We start from the raw sequence: 22,421 nt of genomic DNA, 5'->3' as shown, positions 1-22,421 counted from the left end.
GAAGCCAGTCGAGATGAAGAGTGAAAGCATCTTTTCCTTTGAGGGAAAGCCTTCAGTGCTCTTCTCTCGATGAGGAAATACTCTCCAGTTCTGATGCTACAGCTGTATGCGTCTTGCTGCCGTCACACCTAAGACACGCCCCCGTGGCCTCCAGCAGTTCCTCCCTCCTAGGACGGCGATTGGCCCGAACCACCGTGGTTCAGCCACAAGCCAACAGCTTGGAGATGGATTCTCGCTGGCAAGAGATCACATCCAAGCCTCACATCCAGCTGGTTGGATATGAGGTAGCTGGTCCAATAAAGAGCAGGATGTCTGTACTTTACATATATTTTATACGTCCGTAGCGACGATGCAGGTGACACAAAAGTTGAAAATAAAGATTTTATGTAAAAAATATGTGAACAGTACATCAGGACGTACGGTGTTGTGGCCCTACATCCAATTATTTGATAACTGCTGAATCAAACTCTGTTCTGTTCTGTGAATTGTTCTTTTCTTGCAGTCACTTCAGTATCTGCCTCTGAGGGCTTTGATGGTAGGTGGCAGAGCGGCGGGAGCACGGCGCGTCCGCTCGTCTCTCAGGTCTCGATAGGAATCACAACAGTTACAAAGCCGCTCCAAATGAAATCCAGTGGCGTGCGGACGAGGTGCTGACGCGGCCACGCAGGTATCCTCACACAGGTAAAACAGGAAAGATATTTTAGTTCATTACTGATTGAGCCACACTGGCAGCACATTAACACTCCACTGAGATCTGTTCTGTTTGTGGCGTTACCAAGAGCCTCGTTATATGATCCTCATGCTGATGACTTCATTACCCAAATCTTCCAGCCAGAAAAAAATGAAAAAAAAAAAAATGAGATGCACCACTCTGACTGATGAAGTGGAAACACACTTGTTCTGCCTGTAACTGAGGCATCCAGTAGCTAAGCTGAACCAGCTGACCAAACGTACTGAAGGAAGGTTTTTATGATAGGAATAAAAAAATAAAATAAAATGATCACGGCCGTTTGAAATCACAGCAGGTGAGAGCCAAACAATGACAGTGGGCTGCACATTGCAGGGACATTAAAAATTAATATTGTGCTGGGAGCTAAAGAAAAGCACAGTACCGAGGATGTTGCATTAGCCCCCGCCAGCAGTTCACTTATGCAGCGGGAAATGAACTGGCATGGATCCTGCGTTTCTCTGGGCATCCAGTGTCTGAGAGGACGGACCTCACTGGCACCGGCTCTGGTTCTGTTTCTGGCAGGAATTCCCGGATTATCCGAGGTTGCCTTGGACACCGTGTGACCCACAAGTATAAAAATAGCTTCTTTATAATTACAAAGATGCTGCCCCACAATGTTAACTGCTCATTAAAACATAGCTCTGCTTATTGTTTCTTCTGAATGGGCCGATCACGGTGGGCTTCACCGTCACTACGCCTTCTGGAGAGAGAGGCAAAGATGGACTGGAAGAATACACAAAGACAATATGAAACAAATACTGAACTTGTCGACGTTAGCCGAGTTAGCTAGATTTTTACAGTATCCAACCGAAAAACGTGCATCATACACTGTTGGCTGCACTGTACTAAGATATGAACTTCTCACATACATCCCATCCCACGTGCGCACTCCCACACTCACACTTGCTATCATGAGCGCACTGTAAGTACGCAGATGGTGCGTTCAAACCCGTCAAGAAAATTGAGTGTAAAATGTTGGAAACTTCTCGCCTCAGTCGTAGATGTGAGTAGTAATGAAGTAACTGCAGTAAGGAGAGTAAAATTCTTTCTAAGATTACTTTATTTGCTTCTCTGTTGATTCCTTGAGGATATGTGATCACTTGATCGAACTCACACGACCACGAGAGGGAGAAAACTCAGTTTACTTACTTTATTTATCGACAGCAAATGTTAACGAGCTCTGTGAGTGACGAGCTCAGACATCCGGCCGATGTTCCAGCAACTTATTACGAAGCCTTTTAGACAACTCCTGATGCAGATAGTCAAAGCTCATCCAACTGAAGACTGTGGTAAAGACCCAGAACATGCTGGACAGATTACACAGAAGGAAAGATCAATTGTTGGGACGGCTAGTTCACTTCCTGTTTTAGCCAATCAGGCCAAAGACCATTAGAAATATCAGTGATTCAGTACGAATGAAGCAGCAGCCACTCCCCTCAAACCATTCACGCATTGTACGTAGGCAGTCCCAACTTTATGTCCTGCTGGTACAATACTTCAGCTGTCTAATGAACATTAATAAATTCTTTTCTTTTGGATTTTTAAATTAAAATTTCTCCATGTGTGTGGAGAATGTCTTTTTTTTTTTCTTTCATTGTACTTTTTGATGTGAAAATGGCCTCATTTCCTCTAAAGAGAGGGAAATTAATTACCGTCTGTCTCTTGGAGAAGCCATGACACCCTGAATTATAGCTACACTGCATTGTAATTAGAAACAATACAAGTTTGACAACTGATATGACTGTATATGAATTCTTCTTTGACAATAGGGTTTAAAATTAGCTTGTCACACAGAAAAGAGAGGGTGCTATAGTAGCACTGAAAATGCAGGAAAAATGCAGTAACAACAGGCTCTCGTGTATGATGAATATTTCAGAAATGCCATGATAAAGTCTGAGACGTTGCTTCGCTACAGCGTCCCACCCGAGGTTAGTGACAGGACTGAAAACACACAGGGACGTTGCTGTTTTATCTCTAACACGAGGATTAGAGACGTGTTTGACTCGAGGTGGCGTCGTAAATGTAAGTGTGGGCAAACTAAGATTAAATAATCCAGAATAACAGGGAACACCTGTGTGTTCTGGCACGGCACCTTTGAGTTGATACAAACATACGTTAACCAGACGTCCCAGTTTGAAGTCCTGACAAATATCACAAGTAAATCACTAAAATGTCCTGGTTTTCAACACAGTTAAAATCATAATTATAATATTAAGCAGCGTTGACACCGTGCTCACGGGTCAGGACGATGAAAAGGTCGAGGTAATCAAATGATGATTGTCACTCAAGGGATACTTCCTGTTTTCAGTAGGTGGCGCTGCGACTCTGACTTCATATCAGCATGCAGACGTCCTCAGTGTGAGACTGATCGAAGAATGTGTATTTTGAGTTACAGCAACTTCCTGTTTCATGGCAAAACTATGAAATTTAGCCGAAGTCCCAGTTTTCACATTCAGGCGACATCGAAGTCTCGAGCGTATTCTGAGCCAATTATGAGGTGGGCGTGGTCAACCTGCTCATGGCGAATCATCAGGGTTTCTGGTGTAGAAGCGGAGCAGGGAAGTAGACAGAGAGGCGGGAAACAGAAGGTCCTTGATTCACTGCTTGTTGTGTTTGTCCTACAATATGTCTGATGGTCCTCTGGAGACATTACCGTGTGCAGACAATTATTATGAGGCCAGAAGTACGAAGTGCGCTGTCCAAGAAAACGTCTCTGCAGTTCTTTCAACAGGACTATAAATCTCTCTCTCTCTCTCTCTCTCTCTCTCTCTCTCTCTCGACCATCGATACGCTCTGAATCCTCAAAAACCCAGAACTCTCCCTCGTTTTGACGATTCTTCACATACACTCAACTGCAGGTATCATAAAATCTCCGGCCTCTCACCCGCCTCTCCAATCTCTGTGCTTTCCCTTCCATGTCTATATCCACCGCGGCCTCTCTTATCCCTCTCTGATCGCCCTCTCCCCTTCCTTTCCTCCCCTCAGCCACTTGGTTAAAGCCTGTCTTGCTACAGGCTCATAAAGTTTTGTGAGCTGTCATTTTTTTTTTTAAAAAGGAGGATGAAATCACGCCTCTGGGAGACAACCTTTTGCCCGCCGGCGCTAGTAAGTAAGTTAACTTTGTTTATAAAGCACCTGCTGAAACCTGAGGTACAAGGTGCTGCACGGTGCAAACACGGAGGAAGATCACATGTAAAGAGAGACAGAAAAAAAACGATATGAAATCAATAAAAAACAATAAGAGCTAAACAGAAGGCGATCACACGTCACGGGATCCTTTAAACAATTTCAGATTCAAACAGCTTGTAGCCACAGTGAGCAGGTGGAGTTCAGACAGCTGTTACTCACATGTGGCACGTGAGCGAGAAATAGAAAATAAATATGGGCAGAAAATAAATATGAGACTCAATTTGAGTCGAACCAACCAACTGAAGGAAACACACGAACACATGACGCTAAAATATTCTAATAACAGATCAGACAATGATAAACTGCCTCCTAGACTAACAATCTTCCCTTTTTCACACACTGAGCAAATTCTTCTTTGTAAAAACAAAAGAAGAAGAAAGAAATAAAGAGAAAATAGTGGCAGCGAAGTAAAGACTTTTTAAATCCCAGCCGTAGCCATGGTGATTATAAGTCCCATCGTAGGACCCACGGTGCTGTATTGTACATAATCTGCACCGAGTTTACTTCCACAGCAGGTAATTTAAACTAAATGTTATTTCACCTTGTTCCGTTAATGCAACTGGATTGAATGAATGCTCGGGAGCGGGAATCACAGCGAGCAGATATGTGTCACTGAAAAAGGAGAATCTATTCAGTCTGTTTAACACACTTGACATCAGGCGAGTCGCGGTTCGGGGTCGTATCCGTCAGGTGCGGCACAGCGGCACGATTCGGCTGTTCCATTTAAAAAGGGGCTGAGGAATGCGTCCTTCTTTCCCTGCAGGTGGATCCTTCATGGACCGACCTACAACACCAGCATAGAGCCTGAAGATTACACTTTTAAGTGTGTGTGTGTGTGTGTGTGTGTGTGTGTGTTGGGTTGCAGCTCAGTTCAACGGCTGTTAAAACCAAGGGCCTTAAAACTGCAAGTTTTTATTTACAAACAAAAGAGTTAAAAGTGTAAATCCTCCGTGGGTCAGACCGTCTCGTTCGGGTTCGGCCTTCAGCGGCCTCTGGATCGGGACGCAGCTCGTCAGTTATTGTCCTCATCATCAACAGTCTCCACCAGCAGGAACATGAATGAGAAAACACACAGACCGTCTACAAGTGCTGGATATCAGATGCTGCTGAGCTCAGCACAGACTTGCTGGGATTGTTGCTGTAATAATCTGAAAGCGTCGACTCAGTGTTTATATTAACATTACACTGTATGTTACATGAACATTCCCATCATGCATTTGGTTCTGATTAAATCCCAAAGTCATTTAGTGAGTGATGCTCTTCTGTGCTGCGTCTCAGGTCGGACACTTCAGTCAGTACACTCACATGTAGTACACTGTGTACACTGTGTGTGTGTGTGTGTGTGTGGTGTTCTCCCAAATCAAACGCTGCTGTTGTGTTCTCACCGGCTCTCGCCCATTGCAACATGTGGACACATCTGTCGCCGGCCTGTCGGCTGCTTTGCTCGCTTGACGTGAGAACGAACGTCCTGATGCTGTCCTGTGCGGACATGGAAAGTAAGCCGCCATCGGTGCAGACGACGTGTCCTCCTTCCTAAGTCGCCATTCTCACAAGTTTGAAAATAAGCTGCTACGAAGCCAAGATGGCGACGGTTGAAGGTGAGAAGTGCCCAGCGTTTCACACTCCACGAACCGTCCAGGTACTTAGAGTGCTCTGCACGTCGCTGCACTTGTGAACACACTGATGCACTCGATGCAGCAAGTGTGAGAGTGGAGGAGCGTGGACCTGTGGACGTCTGAGAGCCTCTCACCGCGCCGCAGCTCTGCTCCCAGGATGGTTGCTCACGCTGAACTCGCAAACTTACAGGAACACAAAATACTGTGTAAATACACTTGAACATATCAGGAGCGAACGGAGGGACTCACCATGTTTATGGATGACACTGGTCCGATGCTGTTCACAAATATGTCGACGTCTATGACGGTTGGTTTGACTGTGGGGGGGAAAAGAAAAAAAAAAAGAGCAAAAATAATTACCGATCAAGACGTTTCATACCTGCTGTTTGTTAAAATCAAAGAGACAAAGTGAAGCTGGATCAATGGCACTTTATTGTACAGAGCCCTTTGAGGAGCGAGGAGCTGCTGAGGGAAGCAGTCCTCGGGGAGTTGTAGTTGTTAATCTTGATCACACATTAGTCTTCATCACACAAACAGCGGTCGTGAAAGCGTTCTCTCCAATGCAGCAATTTCACTTTCACTAACGCGCCGGGCGCCGGGCGGCAGGAAACACCACAACACGACACGCTGTTACAACTTAATGTCAGATGAAAAGATGTTGCTGACGACTCCGTGTGGAGGAGCATCAGACGAGGCTCGGAGCAATCCGCTGGCTCTTAATCCCTCCTCTCCCTGCTGGTTTTCTTATCCAGCCAGCCAATCATGAACTGAGCTCCACCTGGGACGCTACATGAATGCAATTAACTGATAAACCGGCAGCGCCTCTATCCCTGATTGGACCAAGATGAAGCGCTGTGGTGGTAACACAGCGCTTCCTCCAGATCCAGTCTTTTCTGCATAATCTGAAGGCAGGAGATAATTCTCTACGTTAAAAACACTGAGGCCTTTAGTTTTAGTTTCTCAGCTGCAGCATCAGTTCAGCTAGTGAGGAGCTAACAGGCTAAAGAACGATGAGCTGTAGTGTGTTGTCTAGTCTAGTTACGATATTAATCCAATGGTATCAAGAAATTTAATGAGAACTTAATATGAATATTATTTCACCACTGATCCATCAGGTTTCACTCAGACAGGAACTGGGACTGGTGTCGTCTTGATGTTGAACATCTTTAACAACTTAAAAGGAATAAATAAGGAATTTAAAATTATATTCAAATTAATGGACAATCATCCCAGTGTTGGGACCTGAACCAGACAGAATCTGTTACAATCAGTTTATAGTGAATTTAACTGACATTTCTTCTTCTTCTAATTCATTTATGATTATTTCCTTTTATTTCCCTATATTATTTAAACTTTTGTAAATATTCTTTTGGTAACTCAACATGTTTCCTTGTCACTCAGTTTGAATTGAGGTGATGATTCTCTATGGGTTCATGAGTGACCCACTTTCACTTTGTTGTTGTAAAGATATTGATTAGTGCCGATCTAATAATCTATAAATATCAAGTCGTACCTGCCCTCATTAATAAATTATTACTATTATAAGTTAAACAGCTCGAACTCCTGAGGCAAACATCTGGCTGCTCAGCTGCTGAATGCTGCACTGTGTTGACCGGCTGGTCGCTGTGGGTCACATCTTAAACATCACGTGTAGTCATTCTTTAAAATGTAATTAATATAATAATAATATCAATTATTAGTGCAGCTTTAAGACTAAACAGGGATCTAATGTATTTTAGGGGGTTTAATGTCATGAAATCAGTTCAGTGTGTGAATCCTCATCCTCCTGTTTGTGGGAGATGTGTATATATATATATATATATATATAAAGGAGAGAGGTGTGCCACAGTCTGCATCACCACATCAACACATACAGGTTGTGAGAATAAATGTTGTTGAGTGTAATTCTTCCTCCCAGTTCAGACAGCTTCTCTCGTGCTGGGACACCTCTGGCTTCCCCCAAACTCTCTCTCTCTAAAGCTTGAATTTTGAATCCGGCTACGAGACAGGTGTGACATACTGCTGCCATGAGCGTTCACATTAGCATAGCAAAGAGCTCCTCCATCATTTTACATTACCTGTCTTTGGAGTGTTTTGCGTCTCAGCCAATTAAATCCACAGCGAGAATTTTTTTTTTCCCACCTGACAGTGTCTATTCTGGCGTTCAGTTCACGTGCTGACAGATGGCACACTGGAGAACACTTGTGCAGAGTCCCCGCTGAGGCAGCTTTTCAAAAGCCCCGTATTCATAACCACACAACACCTGGTGAGCAAAATGAATAGATCTACTGTCGAAGCCACTGGGAATAAAACAAGGAAAAACAGCTTCAGAGATCCGATGAAATCATTCCACGACGTTTTATGATAACTCATTTGTACATCTCTGTAAATCCTGCCCTAATCAGTGGCCGTTTCATACCACATCACCACCGGATGGAAGAGGGCTGCAAACACTTCAACCACACTGCTACGAGTGAGTTAACAACTCATGTGTGTGTAAGCTGTCAAGTAGCAACGATAGCTCCAGCAGCAAGATCTTCTTTGACCTGAAGAGCAGCCACCATGACAAGAAATTAATTGGAGACAATCAACCCTGCTGGTTGGCCCTCAACACACCGCCGCTCTGCTTCCCACGCCTCTCCTCTTCTGACCTCGGGGGGGTGGGGGGGGGGTTTCATATGCAGACAGCCTGCTGGTGCAAGCCGTGCCTTAATTAATGGAGATCAATAATGGCCACAAGAATCTCAAAAGGTTTTCATCAGGTCACTCCCCAAAATTTCTCTGCTTATAATAAGGTCGTACATTGTCAGAGTTTCATTATGTAAAGAAACAGACAAAGAGAAGATACAATATTTTTGTTCCCATCGGAAAGATAAACCGCTTCATTACACTGTTTCCAAAAGAGAATATCACCAGCACTGAGGAGGTTTCATCTAATTTAGATCACAAAGTACACCACACGCTTCACTATGCAGAGATACACTGCAGCGTAACCCTGTTTCCTATGAATTGGGCTGGTTTGCACCTAATTGTACCAGTATTTATATTCAGCAGGAAGTAACGTGATGTTCTCACAGCGGAGGTCGGTGCAGAGGATGGGCGCGGACGGATTTTGATGAAATTCATGCACAGATTACGTTTAAATTGACTCTCGTTACATGTGTGATCTTCACATTGTGTCTTTTTGGATTGATACCCACTCAGAAATGATGAATGACGTCCTGTCTGGCTATATAGTTATACATAGACGACTAGGAGGAGCATCTATAGATCCACATGTTGTAAATTATGTACAGGGAAAAGGTCAGCAGGATATCCAGGTTTAAATCTGCTGTGCGGTGATGAGGCTCCTGGTCAGTGACAGTCATAGAAGCACAGTGCAAGAGACTCAGGTGAAGTGGAGTATAACTCAGAGTGCTTATTCTCTTTTCAGCTTTATTTGCCTCATATATTTTTAAAGGCTGTGCCAATAACAATGGCACCTCATGAAAAATACTGCGAAGAGAGCAAAGTCTAGAGCAGCTTTTCTCCACGTAATTATCCGCCGGATATTAGTAATTATTATCTTGGTTGCATAAAAAAAAAAGAGCATCACATTAGAATAAAAATGCTATCTAACAAAACGTGCAATTATCAGGCATCTTCCATACATTATGTATGATTTACTCTATTTATGTCACTTCTAAGTGTTTTGTCAGTCTATGTTATTTATGTAAAATCTTGTCTCCTCGGGGGTTTTAATTATAATTTTAGCAGCTAACGTTAGCACCTAACCTGTAAGTGAGACTTTTTTCTTCTGCTGCAATGCATGATGGTCTAGCTTGATCGATGTAGAGTACTGCTTCTGTTCACTACATTTTGGTTTGCCTTGCAACAATTTTGTAGAGATAAAATTTACAGTTGATTCACTATATAGCAGGAGAGTGGATGCTCACAGAGCTGCAAACATTAGCATGATAACTTGCACTTCTACCTACAGTAGTAACAAAACATTTCTGCTGAAACCAGTGAGAATATCATTAGCTAACTGAATTATTTGTGGGTTTGACAGGTTAGGTTACAAAAGGTACCCGCTGTCAGGCAGCCGGAAGGAGGAAGAAATATGAAGACCGCTGCGAATCAAGATGCTGGACAGTCTGCAAAGACTTCTGATGACATTATTCATAACTTAACTTTTATGAGAAACCCTGTTGATGATGACACTTCCGAACTAAAGGAATATAAATAATGGAGGAACAGACAGACGGTCGACAGGTGGGGAGTCTCCGCCGCTTCACCTCCTGCTGGTTTACGATGCCGGTAAATCTGAATGAATTAAACTTTAGTGCACATAGCTACTGGAAAACGAATTCAGATAAATTATGGACAATTTATCTGAGCTAACGAGGTACAGCATGTCAACACTGACAAACGTTTAAGCATTTATATCTTCGCTTTGCTGCTTCTTACTAACGTGATCAGGTCACGGTAACATGGTTAACATCACAAATCCACAATAACAATGCTGACTGAGTGTGAAGTGTGAACTACAGAAATAACTGTCGTGAAAATGAAGCGTCTAAACTGTGCGTGGTTTCTAAAGCAGTGATGTGTGGGCTCACATTATAATGTTTGGTGCAGTGGAGAATGGTGTCTTTTCGGCATGGCTACAAAACTAAAGAAAACTCTTCATTATAAGTAGTTATGTGGGGGGCTTGCCAAGCTTGCAGGGGGGCGTCCAGGTGGCAGGTGGGCAGCACTAATAGAAGTATTGACATCAATAGGACCAAGAATTAATGACTGGACTCCCAACGAGGTGTTTCATACAAAGGAGAAAATTGTCAGAGTTGCTACCTTTGTTGTAAACTGTGATCCTTGTTACTCTGGAGACCATTTACATGCACAAAAACCTACATAAGAAACTATAAAAAAAAGGAAAAACTCAGAAAAGCATAATAGGTCCCCTTTAAGCAGCATCAAATGACTTTGCAAACTGCATGTACGCCATGTGCTAGGGCTTAGAGAAAAATCAAATGTCAAAGCATTGTCAAAGAATCAGTATTCACCAAACCAACTCGTCAACAGCACGCTCATGTTGTTCTGCCACGGTAACAAAGGGACAGACTGCGCACATTTCGCGTTCACAGTGTCACAGGAAGCTCTGCCTGTGTCGGTCTTTGAAAACAGACCCTAAGGTGTGTGGGCTCTGAAAGACTAAACAGGTATTTCAGTTGTTAATTATGTCCCTTTGAAGATTTGCACCTTTGGCAATGAAGCTGCATTACATTACTTTCTTCATTATACAATGCTAATTGTGTTGGAGGCTATAATTCTCCACCTGCCTACAGTGCCACTTAGCAGCAGTTAGGCTGTGACTAGTCATTCAGTAAATGGGGACAGCTCATTAAGTTTGGGGAAATAGATGAACTAGAAATTAATTAGCAGTTGTGTGCGGGTTATTTATCAGTGCAGCCATTGGTGAATCACTCTGAATGGTCATCCTCTAAGTACACTGTACTGTTCATGATGCTATCTCCTCAGATACCAATACAGCAAAAGTATGTGGTCTGAAAATGGGCGTTTTTTAAAATAACAACAGAAAAAACGACAGAATAACAGAGGATGAACTCTCCCCGGGGGACGGTACGATCCGGCGAACGAGCACTTGGAGACACGTATAAAATCATCCAGTGAGGGGGAGAGGGGAGCCATAACCTCTTGTGAGATTTATTTGTCATTAGGGTGGGCAGAGGATGATGAACAGGTCCAGGGAGACATTAGCTAATCTCTCTCCAGGTTTGCTCCGGAGTCTGGCCCCGTCTGCTGAATGGAGGTACATTAGCTGCCGGTTGAAGAGCGAGGGACAGACTGCAGACTCGTCTCTGGGTTTGACATTCTGACGGTGATATTCATGGAAAACAAGAACACGTGACCATGGCTGGATATTTACCTTTTTATGTTAAAATAGAATTAGAAATGGCCTTGTCAGACTGCATTAGCCTGTCGTTGTTTTTCCAAAGAGTTTGAGCAACAAAAAGAAAAGAAAGAAACAATGATCTGAAAGTATTCAACATTTACAACGGACACGTCGTTTGAATCCTGTACTGTAATTCCACGCTATGTCCCACCTCTCTTTGTCTTTTCCCACATCCGTCTATGTGAACAGCATTGCAGATGCAGTGTCCAGAGTAACTCTCCCTGTTCACAAAGGTCTGAAATATTTAATGAGTTGATTGAACTTCCACTGATGGGAAGAGTCAAACTGATTGATTCATTTGACCTCTGACGGCTTGTGTGTTATCCTGAGTGGGCTGTGGATCTTCTCATCACATCCTCATCTGAATGGCTCCTCAGTCTGAACAATAATCCATCTTTGATTTTCATTAAGTCCCCGTTACCGATCAATAAAAGGTACGAGGCAGTGAGTAGGTGTTGCCTATGTGGGATAGTGGTGATGGCTAGTCAGTGCTGGAATAAAGAGGATTAACGTTACTGTTTTAATATTAAACAGAGCTGGGCAAATAAATAATAAAAGAAAGAAATAAAGAAAAAAATAATAAAAATTTAATTCAGTATCACAACACTGAAACATTAATATATAAATTGTGATGATGCAACATTTCAAAATCACAAGTAAAATTATCAGATTAATTCATAGCACGGCCTTTTACTCCTCAGGTGACCTGAAATGTATAATAATGATATAATAATAATAACTTTTTGCAAAGTAAGTTTTAAAATTTGCTCCAGATTTATCAAGATTTATCAATATCAAACAAACCACTGAAAGTGTATATGATCATTTTGAAGCGTATGAAAACTCAGGGGAAAGTTGTCACTGTAGATAAACCTGCCTTCAAATCAGGAAGCTAATTCAATTTGCTGAGTCAGAATCTTTAGTTACCCAGTCGAACTCTTTGAGACAAAATCTAAATTTCAGAATTTTAATGTAGTAATTTAAATATTTACTAAATAAAAGTAACTATCTCATATTGTTAGTTGGACTTAGTAACTCAAAATGTCGACTTGATAACAAATGATCCGTCTTACTATCTCATAATTCTGACTTCCTGTCTCATATTTAATTATCTCAATTATGACTTAATAATTCAAAGCTTTGATTTATTACATCAATATTTCAACTATAATTATTATCTAATAATAAAAGTTATTATTAATTAACATTATTATATGATAATAAGTATAATATTTATAATTATTATAAAATATTCTATCTTAGTTATTCATTAATAATGACTAAGTAAGTCAATATTTTTATATCAAAATGTCTTTTCTTTTCTTGGCAGAAAACAGCTTCCATACTAATGTGTAAGAATAAAATGCAGTAACGTTAAAAAATCTAAACCTTCAAGAGCAAAGTGGTTTCATCACCGTCTCAAACGTGTTTCCTTGTTTCTCGTCCTGATTCCCGGTTTAACTGCTGCACATCTCCGTCTACTCATTAATCACATCAGCAGAAACTCCCAAGTCCATGTGGCACCGTGAGCTTTACGTCTACGCACCCTGCGCCGCAGCACGATGACTGATGGCGTAAAGACTAACTTCTCCTCTCACTGTCCAGGTTCGTCACTAGAGGAAATGCCACGGACACTGAAATATTCAAAAAGCAGAACAGATCGCCGCCCTCCGGCCAACCACCACAGACGATCATCTGTCACCCAGTGAGAAGCAGCATACCAGTTTAAATGAGTGTGTGGGAGAATAACTGCACTATGGCTGAAACTGAGACTGCAGTTCAGTCTGTTGGGGTTGGTACTCAGAGGGTTTATTTACTACTTTCCATCTGTATGTTTTTGCAAGTATAAACTGTACATGTGTCGTATTTTCTAAAAACAAAACAGGTACAATAGCTTGTTGTGTTGAGCGTCTTAGAACCGGTTGTGTACAGTCATGCCACATTTACTTATGGCCGTGCATTGTGTTTGGATGAATGTTCATCACTATTTGGACAGCGGCACAACTACTGATGTTTTCTGTCAAAAATAAATCAGGAATTTATTTATAAAAGAAAAGAAATCCAACATTCCAGTAACCTGCAAACTCTATGTAGAGAGACGGAGCTGCAGTAGCAGCGACGCAGCAGAAACGCAGGTCAGCGACAGTAGCCGCTACGTACACGCAAACGCAACGCAGGCCGTGTGTTCCCTCATTCCCCTCACCTGACTGTGACAGACAGCTGATTGTCTGCAACATGTTGCTTTGTTTGTTGTTTCTCTGACACACAGCTCTGATTAATTACAGTGAACTTAAACACACACTGTGTTAACCAGATCGATCAATCACTGTTATCTTCTGAGCTCTTTCTGACAGATCCTGACAGCGTCTTTTGTAGATAACGCAGTTACTCTGTGACGCTCCAAACAAAAGTCTAAACTAAAAGGTGTCGGTTGAAACAACATGTTCCTTTTGTACTTTCTTTTCTACTTTTGTAATTTTTTGTGTTTTCTTTTTTAGTCTTCCGCTTTGAAAGTCTATTATGTTACTCTGATGGTGTCAGCTTTAAACTGTTTGTGTCTTGACATTATTGCACAATAGAGAAAAACAACACAGCCGGCAATTATAAAGGGATTAAAGTCTATTAGAGAGCTACACTTTAGTCATGGAACAGTGAGATAACGTTCCTCTTTAAAGTTATAATGTGTACGATTCTCATTCAATCAAACACCATTTGTGATACAGGCACATACGAGATATATATTCAGCTCAGACTGTCTCCAAACATCACCGGCACAAACATCACTTTACATTCAAGCCGCGTGCTGGAAGTTCCCCCTTGTTGCTTCAACCCGGGCCATTACAAGCTTTAAAAAGTCACATTCATTAATGTTTAATAAGACAAGGTCAAATGACTTTAGCGCACCATCTGCCATCAATGGGCCAGCATCACAACAAATGACTTTCTAATTTACTTATCTGTAGTTTGCGGTCAGGGGAATTAAAAAATAAATAAATACATTTTAAAAAGGCTAATTGCCCACATCCTATTAATAGTTGCTTCTTTAAAATGATCCATACAAGTAAATATTCTTTAGAGGGAAACAGACCTGTGATACACTATAGAATAATAATTTTCTGTGTGAATGGTTGCGTGTGTGAGTTGTAAGCCAATCGGAGGGAGGACATTTTGGGAAGGTGAGGCTTTCCATTCTGTCCCGCTGGTGAGTGACTCTGAGGCTGGAAAGACACAGCGAAGAAAACTTTCAGCTTCTTGTCACTTTCTGTAGTTAATGTGAGAAACGTTGCTGGTGGTACATCGTATCTGCGGTCTCACTAATTAATGTTAATTCAGTCAGTAACTTGATGTCAGACCTAAATTAACCTTGGCTTTTGTCGGCTTGTGTCCTCTCTGTTAACGCCTGTCAACACTTGTCAAAGATAGATTGTAAGGGAAGAAGCTCCACTCTGTAACACCACTGTGAGTGTTTCTGTGGTTCACACAAACAGAGTGAGACTTCCTGTTTCTAGTGGATCAGGTCATGTCACTATTTAAGTATTTGTTCAGGATCAACATCATGATGACCAACATAATTACATAACTATTAAATAAAATAAAAAAAAGACAGCAGAAATTTTAACGTAAAGCACCTATATTCAGTATTTTTATATTTGCCATGAATCAAGAGATAAACAAGCTCAGAGAGGATCAACTCTTCCCCTCAGTTCTACTGAACTTATAGCATCTTTTAGCTAACAGGCTAACAGCTGCGGTTTACATTCACTACATCAACTTAACTGATGATGCCACTGTATGTTAATGTTAATGAATAAATTACAGCAAGTGTAAAGAGCTTCGTAACTCATAGGATGTGATGTGAAAGCTCCTGGTCAGTTACTAAATGGTCTTTTCCAACTGCTGTTTTTAAGGAACTCTGATGATCAGTGAGAAGCTGTTAATACAAAGCTACCTTGGTCAGCAAACACATGGCTAACATGATGAACAATAAAGTGCAGAAGAAGAAAAAGCTAATTTGCATGACGTGAATGATTTATTTAAAAGTAAATTTAGAGTTCATCAGTGTGCAGGGTAAAGCTGCGTCGTCCCCAAACTGAGTCCTTTTCTTTTTGTCGTGTGAGGAGGAGGCTACCAACAGATTCATCAACATAAATGCTTGGGTGGTGCACGGACCATATGTCACCTGACGCTGTTAGGAAATCTTTAACGTATCACACTGAGTTATCTTTGTTTGTGTTAGAGGAGACAGGAGAGGATTTAGAGCGTAGAGAGGTAAAGAACCTGAAAGTGGCAAAAAACACCAGATGTGATAAGAATAAGTATAAACATGTATACATATAGTATATATATATATATATATATATGCATGAAAATGAACAGAGGGAGTGCGGTCAATATTAAATTTCATTTGCTTTTTTTATTACGTGCACTGTCAATTCCAGTCAGGTGCAGTCGTGTTGAAGTGTAATCACTGCTGAGCTGAGCTGTCTGCAACTTGAGACCCAAAAACTCGAGTGGTAAGTCAGTGGGTGTGATCAGTGGGCGTGGCCAGTGGGCGTGGTCGGTGGGCGTGGCTTTCACTGACATTTTGGAAGTAACAAAAACAGCTGTAACCGATAAACGTCAACACTATTTCATCACCTCTTTTTTTTTTTTTTAAATATATTGTTTTGTTACTTCCACCTTTGAGGCGTCTTTCCTGAAATGACAAATGGCGAATGTTGTGTTGTGAAAGATGAATAATGAATATAAGTCGGGGAACATTATGAAGCATGGCTGTGATTTCATCCAATCACGACTGTTTTAATTAAATCGATGTTAAATTAATCAAATTACTTGATAATTTATCATATTTTTCATTTCACATCCGTTTCATTGCTTCATTTTTCAGTTCAAATGCATTTTCATCTCCTCCAATTTGATCAATTAATTTCTGTTACTTCCACCCCTCATAAAGTTGCACTGTATTAACTTAAAGTTTAAATCATAAAATCCTGAGTTAACAGAGTTACTTAGCCAGATGCCAGCGGCTCTGCCGCTTCATCAGTAGCAGACGTTGCAGGATTGCTAATGTACCACAGACATGATGATCGTGACAACAGCTGTCAAACACACAGAATCGTGGTCACGAGTTGAAGCTGAGGGAACGATCGTGTCCAAGGCGCTGCAGACTGTAAAACACGACAGCTTCTTCCAGTGACCTGCTGATATCTGCGCCGCTGTACTTCACTCACTCAGGTGGAGGAACAACCTGAACTGCAGCTCCACTCTGAGCTGTGGTCAGTGTGGTCTGTTCCCAGCAGCTTGATGGTCAGAAAATAACACAAAACCTGGTGCTTTCTATAAAAGCTAGAAGCTGCATTTATCCCGCAAGAAACAAAGTCCTGGAAATACTGCATATAAACACCCACTCCCAGTCCCATTATATCTCATATACCGTATACCAGGATATGAATGTAGACGTCAGACGCCACTTTCGCAAACCCTCGGCGAAGCACAACAGACTCGAAGAGCAGAATCAGGAGCAGAGATGTGTGAGAGGAGCTGAGTGGAAACACTGGCTCATCAGACCCAACTAACAGCACACGGTCGGATCATCTCACGTATGAAAATACAAACAGGAGCCGTTGCTTTATATTACAGAACTCCTCACATCCCTCTCCTCCACTCAGGGTTTCAATCTCGAAATGTAATTTATATTCATGGGGATATGCTGATGAGTTATGTACATCCTGACTTTTGTTACTGTAGGTCGACGGGTAAGCGACAAAACATCTGAGGAACGGAGTCGTTTTCTCTTTTGCTTGAGGCTGGAAACCAAAGACAGAAGATTACAGTAATTCACAGCCTCAGAGAAATGTGAGTGTAAGTGAGTCAGGATTGACCTTGGCTCTTCATTTTCCTCACAAATCTTGTTTTTGATACAGAATCTCCTCTTTTGATTAATTTCTATTCTTTTCTTTATTGTTACTTCATTAACTCATTAGATATTTCTGTCAGATCTACATTACATCTACTGTGGACCACAACTTAAAGGAGCTAAATGTAAGTTTTCTTCTGCCGCCGAACGAGGTTTCTTGCCGGGAGCAGGTGATGGTGATCGTCGCTTGACAAGAGCAACTCTGACCAACGCTGCGTCTTCAGGGCAGATTGGAGGCAACAGTGACAGCGAGCCGCTACTGGAAAGTGATGAGCAGGGCCGCGGCTAGCTGGTTAGCATGCTAACTTCAGCAGAAGAAAAGACGTGATAGAGACAAGTCCTTAACTTCGGGGTGTTGGTGAGTAAAGGAATGAAGTTTGATGTTGAACTTGTTTCTTCCAGACTGGTGAGTAAACAGCTGTTAATGCTAATGTTAGCTATGTAGCGATAGCAAAACTTATAAATAGCTCCTTTTGACTGTCAGTTGCTTTAACACTTGTTATTTTACACAGCAGGTTTTACAGCTGATACATGAGAGAGTGAAAAATGAATTTCACTAAACTGATAGTTGATCTACGTGACAGAGGATCTGCAGTTATAATTAAATGAATCTTCTTCATAGCTAGCTAACATTACTGTAGTTGTTACCTCCACCATGGCGCTTTTGTTTTCACCTGTGTCACCTGGTTTATTTGTTTGTTTTATTGTCAGCAGTTTTACATGAAAAGTACTGAACCAATTTGCACCAAACTTGGCGAAGGTGTGGGACATGGAGCCGGAAAGAACCCGTTACATTTTGGCGCAGATCCAGTTAAATTGGGCTTTTTTTTTTTTTTGTAATCACTTTCTCAGGAAATAATGTAAAGATCATGATATAAAAACTATTTATGGTGTTGAGGTCGATGAATTTTGCACAATTTGGTGCAGATCCACATGTACATATACTGTGTCTGTTGAGCAGATCTAAGTAGTTAACAGGAAAATATATGTTGTCTTGCCTTCCATGTCCCTATTTATATCTTATTATGTTTTATGACAAATAAATCACTTCAGACTTCTTCCTTTTCCTTTTGTTTTCTATGGTAATAGCTGCATGTGTGGGACTGTTTGGCCTTGCTGGAGGTATGTGACAGACTGAGTGACATTATAGTTCTTCTAAGTATTACCATGTTTTAGAAAGAGAGTCTCTCACTATAATATTAGCCAGTGTTTGATTTAAACTGATAGGTGTACCTTTAATAAACCTATCCTTTGGTTAGTTGAAGTTGGGTTTACGTGTCTGTATTTCTGCATATTGATCGAGTGATGTGCTGCATGGGTCAGACGAACACAGTATTTCTTCCCCAGCTTACTAAGGAGCACGTCAGATCCCACGAGGAGCTGACCAGAGCGTCAGATTTATCACACACCATAATGTAATTGTAAAAAATGCAATATAGCAGAGCAGTGGAACCAGCCAGGAGCCCGTCTTCTTCTGTTTTTTTTAAAAAATATGTTAGAAATGATCAAATAAACATCAGGAATCTAAAACAAGTTCAGTATGGAATCCAAAAGATGCAAAATTATGGAGATGGGATAAATTTACTGTGAACAAAAACTACTGATATGGACCAATGATGCTGCTTCCAGTGACATGAAGTCCAAGGGTTAACCTTGTTACACGCTGTCACCACCAACATTACAAAAAGCACAGTGATGTCACCTCTGTAGTATTATATCCAAACTTATAGTGATAAATGACTGTTGTTCTCAGATTTCATGAAGACTTCCTGCAACTCATTAATTACATCACTGCACCACTTAAATCTTATTATTAAAGCATCTCTGCAGTGTTACCACAGTTAATGATATTAGTACTAGTTTAATTACAGGTGAGTGAGGACTGACAGACACCAGTGCATCTGCAGCTTTTTACACAGGTCGTCTCAAGCCATATGACTGACTGAGCTCAATATAATCAGCGAGTTATCAATGCAAATTCAATATTTGACCAATATCTCTCTAAATGTTATGGATTTACAGTCTGCAACTGGTTTTGGCGGATCAACAGTCACACAAAGGGGACGATTACCTCCGATATCCGGCCGCAGTTTCTTGTCATATTCTTTCAGTAAATTGTTGAGTATTTCCGTGGCGTCGGTTTCGTGGGATTTAGGAGCCAGCATCTGGTTCACAGTGACATCCTCATAGTCCCCCTCGTACTCCAGTGTTAGAGAGCTGTGGAGGGGGAAAACAGCAGAGTCACTGGATTCTGCAGACTGGTGCATGTGCATGTGAACACATTGATGTGACACTGCGAGGTAAACTTAGAAGAGCCAAACATAAAGTTTCCTTGTGCTTACCAGCTGACACACATGACTGCACTGTGCTGAAGTTACAACATCCCACAAACACAGCAGAGGTTGTTTTTTTGTTGTTGCCCCCCCCACCACCACCACCACCACTGTGCACAGATGTGTGGAACAGAAGTGCGCCACTTACCAGGTATGGATGACTGACAGCAGAAAGACACAGGACAGTAATTTGGGCGACATGTTTTCTCGCAGGGTGACAACAAGTGGAGCTGTGTGAGAGGACGGCGCGTGTCGGTGTCTGGACGCGATGGTCACAGCTGCTCAGAGGAGAGCGCGAGGGGAGAGGAGGAGAGGCGCCTCATAGTTTGTAATCCAGAACAAATTTCACTCATTGTTAAAAAAAAAAAAAAAAAAAAAAAAAAAGAAAGGAAAAAAAAAAAGAAATCAGGCGTTTCCAAAAAAAAAACTGTCCCTCCTCGATGTGGTTTTCCAGGCGAAGGAGCAGCGTCTCACTTGGAGGGGGTTGCAGTTGTATCCTGGGTTGCGGACACTGCTGGTGGTACGCAGGTGCGCACTCTCTGAACGCATCCACTGAAAGCCTGTAATTCATCAAAAACTCCTCTATTGGTAAGTGTGCGTCACTCCACTTTCTTACGGACTACTTTGCAGCTCTCATACGAGCAGCAGAGAAACCTTTCTCTCCCCCTGATGTGCGCGGGATTATCTGCCAAATGTGTGCAGAAATGAAGATAAAACATGCGTCTGTAACTGGGTTTGAAAGAAAGAAAGAAAGAAAGAAAGAAAGAAAGAAAGAAAGAAAGAAAGAAAGAAAGAAAGATTGGAATACTTTGGAACAATATTTCAATATAAAGCTTTATAATGCGAATATGAATTACATTCCAGTTACTAACTTTTGCAAATCTTTCATAGTTTAAAAAGAAGTAAATAAGCTTCCATTTCTTCTACTTTTTTTAAAATGTTATTATTCATATTTTCACGGATGTTAGTTTTGCACCTGCAGTTTGAGGACAGGTGATGCGGCTGCTTCATTATATTTATTTGAAAGCTTGAATATGAATGTGCTGCAAGAGCCTCCTTTACAGCTGCCAAATGCTACTAATTGGCATGCAGCCTAATACATTATAAAGCCATCTTTGTAGCAGCCTTTGTAGTTGTAATTGAGGGGCCCTCGCTTTGTGTATAATCAATGACAGAGATTTAACACTTAAAGGCGCACTGCAGTGATTTAGTGTTACACTTTCATAAAGTTTGGCGGACTCACAAGAGACAGATATTAAAAAAAACAAGTCAAAATCAAAGCAGTAGAAGCCGAGATACGCTGCCTTTTTGTCATTAAAATGGAAACAAACTGGGGCCTACATTTCCCATAATGCAACCGGACAGCATCTGTCTTTAGACCTTCCCTACCTTCTTCCAAACCCTCATGTAAACCGTGTCTGAAATCACTCACTATACTCCCTTTATAGTCCAATATATAGTGAGTTCTCCATCTTGCAGTGCTGCCCGAAGGTATAGTGGGAATTATTATACCCTATATAGTGAACTCATAGTATCCCACAATGCATCATGAAAAGTAGTGCACAACCAATGGTCACTAACCAAGAAATGTCTCATGCTGAAAGACAGAAAAACGGTGCGGAGAAAACGACCTGAGTAGTTTCCAAAAGCCCCCGGTGAGATAGGGGTCAGATGACATCATCAGGGTCATCTGACAGATGTGTCCCGTTAAATAAAACTTGTCTCATCCTCAGCGACAAACAGACGCAACAAGTCCAGCGCAAATGACAAGAAACCGCACAGCTGACCACATGCTGCTGATGAGGGAACCTCCCGTCAGTGATACGGAGTGATCCCTCTCAGCAGCTGCTGTTCAGGAACAATCAGAGGTTGCCCCCCCCACCCCCACCCCCGATGGCTCTTGGCTATCATTTGAAATGAATGGACAACTGTGAGTGGAGCATTTGTGCACCAAGAATGAAAACAGCAATTTCTCCCTCTGTCGACCCCTTGTGTTCACTCACTGTCACATGCAGGAGATTGTTGAAGGGTGGAAATTAACTGCTGAGATAAATAATCCTCTGAAGACTTAGATAACACCACATATAGTTTCATCTTGTTCTGATGGCACCAGACACTGTGTCTTTACAGCATCAGAGTGAGACTAATAGCAGTTTCTCCCGACAGAAGCACCGACCTGGAGAGTGAGCACCGGCAGCACCCTTTAAGTCTGTGCACAGCTCCAGGCAACGGCTCCAGTGTGGTGTTTAACAGACACTGTGGTGTAACGGACATCGATCCTGTCTGCAGCTCCGCCGCCGCTGTAGCTGACTGCTATCATTCTCTGCTGGTTAGAAAGAGAAATGCAGCCACTAGGAAGCGAAGGCTGGTGGGACGACAGTGTAATCATGAGCTGAACCACAGAGGGAGGGAACCAGAGGAGGGGCTCATACAAACATGGCTGTATCATGCGTCAGATACATGAACTAAACGGGTCCATGCTGTGATAATGTACTGGCCATTGTAAAAAAAATAAAACATCAGAGGACTAAAATAAGCTGATTAACATTTTTAAATGGACTGAAATCATTATGATGCATTCATTTAGTTTTATATCTAAATATATAATTTCCTTCCTTCATCTGTTCCATTACTTTAACTGGTAGTAATTACAGTCTCATATACAGTGTTTAGTTTTACT

At 41.7% G+C, this 22,421-nt stretch overlaps 1 protein-coding gene across 1 annotated transcript in view; it reads right to left on the bottom strand.

The window, feature by feature from the left end:
• Nucleotides 1-20,290, bottom strand: part of gabrg3 (gamma-aminobutyric acid type A receptor gamma3 subunit) — a 42,287-nt gene extending 21,997 nt beyond the window's left edge. Inside the window, exons 1-3 of the mRNA XM_022751407.1 lie at nt 20,216-20,290; nt 19,480-19,666; nt 5,785-5,852 (exon numbers count right to left, since the gene is read on the bottom strand). Of these exons, the coding sequence (XP_022607128.1) occupies nt 5,785-5,852; nt 19,480-19,666; nt 20,216-20,290 (330 nt within the window). The remainder of the gene's footprint in view (nt 1-5,784; nt 5,853-19,479; nt 19,667-20,215) is intronic.
• Nucleotides 20,291-22,421: the final 2,131 nt, after the last annotated feature.

This window comes from Seriola dumerili, unplaced genomic scaffold (genome assembly GCF_002260705.1).
Source record: "Seriola dumerili isolate Sdu_G_001 unplaced genomic scaffold, Sdu_1.0 BDQW01000155.1, whole genome shotgun sequence".
NCBI lineage: Eukaryota > Metazoa > Chordata > Actinopteri > Carangiformes > Carangidae > Seriola > Seriola dumerili.
Note: the sequence above shows the minus strand (reverse complement) of the source record. Positions and strands in the feature narration are given on the sequence as shown.